A 4835-nucleotide genomic window follows, 5' to 3' on the forward strand; every position below is an offset into this window, starting at 1 on the left:
TAATACAGGTAACGAGTGGAGGACAGAGGAGCCTCTTAAAGAAGAAGTTACAGGTCTGTGAGAGCCAGAAATCTTGCTTGTTTGTAGGTGACCAAATACTTATTTTCCACCATAATTTGCAAATAAATTCATTAAAAATCCTGGTGATTTTTTTTGTACCTATGATGAAAATTACAGGCCTCTCATCTTCAGTGGGAGAACTTGCACAATTGGTGGCTGACTAAATACTTTTTTGCCCCACTGTATGTGCGTAAACGTCCATTCAAATTCAGCCAAAGATATTGTGAACCTAACAACTGTGTCATGCTGGTGGTTGAAGGATAAAAATGATCAAATGACCTTGTCTGTGGTTACTGGTATCTTCATTCTGTATCTCAGAGCAAACATGTCTATAGAGCCATAGCAGTAGAATGTGCAATAAGTGTTATAACTAAGAATTATAGAAACGACCATGAAATCACATACCAACAGTACTTAAGTAAAATTACTTTAAAGTACTACTTAAGCCATTTTTTTGGTGTATCTGTACTTTATTTATATTTTAGACAACTTTTACTTCACATTCCTAAGGAAAATGTACTTTTTACTCCAAACCTTTTCTGACACCCAAAAATACTTATCAAGAGAACATCCCTGGTTATCCCTACTGCCTCTGGACTCACAAAACACATGCTTTGTGTTGGAGCATGCCCCTGGCTATCCATAAACATAAAAAACATTAAAATAAATTGTGCCATCTGGTACTAATGAGCAAATTGAAATTATTTATACTTTTACTTTTGATACTTAAGTGTATTTAAAACCAAATACTTTTACTCAAGTAGTATTTTACTGGGTGACTTTCACTTGAGTCGTTTTCTACTAAGTCATCTTTACTTTTACACAAACAAGCGTGAGGGACTCAGCTTTTCTACAATGAAAATACTACAGTACCCATTTTAACTACATAAATGAATGTCCTATTACATAACAGCTAAATACTTGTGGAAACATTACTGTAAAAATAGTACTACCGGTATCTATACCACTTTCTCAGATCTGTACACTTATAATGAGCATAGTGGCGATACAGTCAGGGTGCAACATTCGGTCTTGACCTGTTACCAATGCTCTAATAAAGACATTAATTTGCCACTCTGGTAGACAAGTTCATAATTCAGGTTTATAATTCAGGACGATACAAAAGAAAGGAGAGATTTGGTGTTGCATTAGTTTCTTTAATAATGAATTCCAGTACATGGTTTAGGAATTACATGTTATCAATAAGGTTGTACACAATGAGTGATTTTTCTGGAGGAAAGAAACTGGAATGGCACTCACTACAACACAGATCAGACAAGATACAAAGTTTTCTATAAGTCCCTCAGTAACTTCACTGATCCCAACATAGACATTTGCATAATAGCAAATCAGTCAAGTTGACCCCCAAAGAACATAACGCAATAAGCACAAAATGTATGAAAAACGTAAGAAAAGTGTAAGGAAAAACATATATAGTATTTATATAAAAAAAGGAATAATACTTTGAAGAGGTTAAAGGTATTTAGCTACTATCAGTACTGCGGCTGCTGCTACCACCACTGCTGCTGGAGCTGCTCATGTCTGATCTCTCTCTTTTGTGAATTTGCTCATGTGCTTTGAGATGGCCTGACTGGCTGAAGTTCTTCCCACACTGGAGGCAGGCGAAAGGTCGCTCCCCAGTGTGGATTTGCTGGTGTGCTTTAAGATGTCCCAAACGGCCAAAGCTCTTACCGCACTGTGTGCAGCCGAATGGCCTCACCCCGGAATGTATCTTCTCGTGTGTTTTGAGGACCCCCGAGTTGCTGAATGTCTTACCGCACTGAGAGCAGCAGTATGGTTTCTCGCCAGTATGAATCTGCAGGTGGTTGTGGTAGCTCATTTCCTTGGTGAAGCTCTTCCCACAGTGTTGGCAGCAGAAAGGCCTCTCTCCGGTGTGGCTTAGCTGGTGGGCTTTGAGCTCCTTGGACTGACTGAAGCTCTTCCCACACTGAAGGCAACAGAAGGGCTTCTCGCCGGTGTGTAGACGCTGGTGTGAGCGGAGGTCATCTGCTTTGGTGAAGCCCTTGGGGCAGTGGGCACAGACGTAGGGTTTCTGACCAGTGTGAATGAGCTGGTGCCTCTTCAGGTTCCCTGCCTGGCCGAAGCTCTTGCCGCACTGCGAGCAGGTATATGGCCTCTCTCCTGTATGAATGCGCTGGTGTGTTTTGAGGTTCCCCAGAGTGCTGAAATTCTTCCCACACTGGGTGCAAGAGAAAGGCTTCTCACCACTGAGGTTACGAGGTTTGCGTGGGGTTGTGCTATGCCCTTTCGGGCTTGTGTGGCCTGGGCCTTTCCCAGCATGGGTGGACTGCAGCTCGTAGAGGCCTCCTGCGCCAGGGAACTCGTTCTCCAGTCTATGGCCTTCCATGACCCCGTCATGGCTGAGCTTGTTTAGCTCGGTCCGGAGCTCGGCCATGTGGATGGACTCTAGGCTCATCTCTGTCTTGATGTGGTTGGACATCAGGTTGGGCTCGTACTCAGTCTTGATGGCCCCGAGCTCGGTGGTGTAATAACACTGCAGGTCGGCGTGCTGTTCCGACCTGATGTAGTCCAGGCTGTCGGACACGTGGGTGATGTAGTCAAACACCAGGCTGGGCTCGTAGTGAGACTTCATACAATACGAGTCGCTCTCATACTCAGAGCTGTGGAAGCAGTGGAGGTCATGGACATGGTGCTCAGACTTGATGTAGTCCAACCCACTGATCTCCATCTTGATCTGTTCGTGGCCCAGCTCCGCTGTGCTCAATGGCTGGATCTCTGACAGGTCCACGGTGTGGATGGGGTCCAGGTCGTCTGCAGGCTCAGTCTTCACACAAGGCAGCATGACCATGGGCTCTGCAATCTCTGCCGCCAGCGTGCCAAGCGTGCTGCAGTCAGACGAGAGCAGGTGGAGGGTTGGCGAGGTGCACTCAGGCCGAAGTGGATCCAGCGGCGGTGAGCCACACTCTGATGCATGCAGCGTGTCAAGTCCTAGCGTGATGCACTCTGTCTCTAACTCTGCCATGGCTGCAGAGTCCTTATGCACCCGTCTCCAGTTAGTCCCGTAATGAATCAGAGAATAGTACTACTTTGCCCTGAAAAGAGCCTTGGCCCACTTGAGTGTCCCTCTGATAGTACAGCTTGTTCTGATGCCAAGCCTTCTTCCTTGGGTTAGGAGCAACACCTATCTTTGAAGCCCCTGGAAAGAAAGAAGACAAGGGACATGAAATAATTCAGTTTAAAAAAAATACCCTATTGTCTTCTACAGGCCTCACTTCAATTAGAATATAGCAGGGGTAATGTACCTGGTAGGCCTAGCTGGGTAAGTAATACAAAATAAACAGGTCTGTCAACTCATAATAACATTGGCTTATAATTACACAAATAAAACAAGCACACAGAATACTAAAAAGACAACTACACATTGTTACACAATCACAATACCTAGTGGCAAGCAAGCTATATGTATGAGTGGCAAGCAAGCTATATGTAAGAGAAACACACAGATGTGCAATGACAATAGAGATGTGCAAACTTCGAGAACTGTGTTCGTATTTTAACTGTACTGACATTATATAAAAATTAAGTAGGCCTTATATTTAAGTTTGAATGATGGCTGGTGAGAAGTTGGCAGCCGAACGTCCTGAAATAGTTTTAGCTACTTCTAACTTCACAACATTCATGCGCATCAATTCGATGACTACACAATAACTCGCCTTGAAATCTAAATATCACGTTACCAAAATGAAGGACTTTAATCTAAACTACAACATGGGTGTTCATGCAATACCTGCATGTTCTGACCAGCTAGGTAGCACGCCAAACCCGCCACGCACATCATGCACTAGTTGGCTGCAAGAATCTGGCGGTGATTTTTTTTTTCTTCTCTCACCCAGTTGGTTGAGGATGACTATAAGCAAGCTATTGCGTGACATATGAAGCGCTTTTACAACCAGCAAAAACTTTTCAGAGGGGGGATTTTTTTCACCTGCCAACTCTTCGCATCATTTTAAAAAGGCATATTTCAGTTTACCAGCTGACTACTATCATACAAAGACAGGGCAAGATGCCATTTCTAGCTAACTAGCTAGCCAGTGGCCATCTTGTTTATCGCTAACGTCGATGCTGCTAGCTAGCTAGCTTACAGATGCGCCCAACTAGGCTCGATGACATGTAACGTTAGCTAGGAAGGCAAGAAAGTGAGACAGCTATACTGTACTGTTACTAGCTACTTTTTTTTTATTAACTTTGAGCGTGCATCCTGGACCCGTGCAGGTAGTACTAGGCAAGTGTCGTTAAACTAAATAAATTGTGTCGAATTACGAAACCTGTGCTGGGCCATACACATTCACACACTGGCATATGAGAAAGAGGTGGAAAAATAAAGAAATCAGTTTTAAAAAACAGCAAGCTAGCAATAGCTACCTGCGGTTTGTCCGATTCATGGCTTTTTTAGCCTTCGGCTCGCCGTCGCCACAGTTGCTTGGCTTCAAACTGAACCCGACCCGCCACGTCCACCTCTACCGAGCAACCCAGCAGCCTCCGTATTGCTTTCTCTCCTTTCTTTCCCTTACTCCCTCTCTCTGTCATTGACTAATTCTGCTTCGTTTTCACTCCCTGTGTCGCTTTTCCTCGATGTTTCTGCTGTGCACTTCCGTCGTCTGATGTAAATGCGCGCGCAGCATGCATTCATCTCGCGTCATATATATTGATATGAATTGTTGACACTCGCAACATTGTATCATTCCCTCCACTGATCCATGGACTCGGCTTGTCAACGCAGTTGTAAATCAATC

At 44.1% G+C, this 4835-nt stretch overlaps 1 protein-coding gene across 1 annotated transcript; it reads right to left on the bottom strand.

The window, feature by feature from the left end:
- Positions 1 to 1201: 1201 nt before the first annotated feature.
- Positions 1202 to 4835, bottom strand: LOC112225944 (gastrula zinc finger protein XlCGF57.1). Its single transcript, XM_024390093.2, has 2 exons — positions 4465 to 4835; positions 1202 to 3238 (listed from the first exon to the last, which is right to left on the bottom strand). Exon 2 carries the CDS (start codon positions 3062 to 3064, stop codon positions 1544 to 1546), a length of 1521 nt encoding a protein of 506 aa, XP_024245861.1. The 5' UTR covers positions 3065 to 3238; positions 4465 to 4835; the 3' UTR covers positions 1202 to 1543.

Source organism: Oncorhynchus tshawytscha, linkage group LG27, assembly GCF_018296145.1.
Source record: "Oncorhynchus tshawytscha isolate Ot180627B linkage group LG27, Otsh_v2.0, whole genome shotgun sequence".
In the NCBI taxonomy this organism is placed as follows: Eukaryota; Metazoa; Chordata; class Actinopteri; order Salmoniformes; family Salmonidae; genus Oncorhynchus; species Oncorhynchus tshawytscha.

Excerpts from the sequence above, each read along its gene's own strand:
- LOC112225944 (XM_024390093.2), bottom strand. The coding sequence starts at position 3,064 with ATGGCAGAGTTAGAGACAGAGTGCATCACGCTAGGACTTGACACGCTG.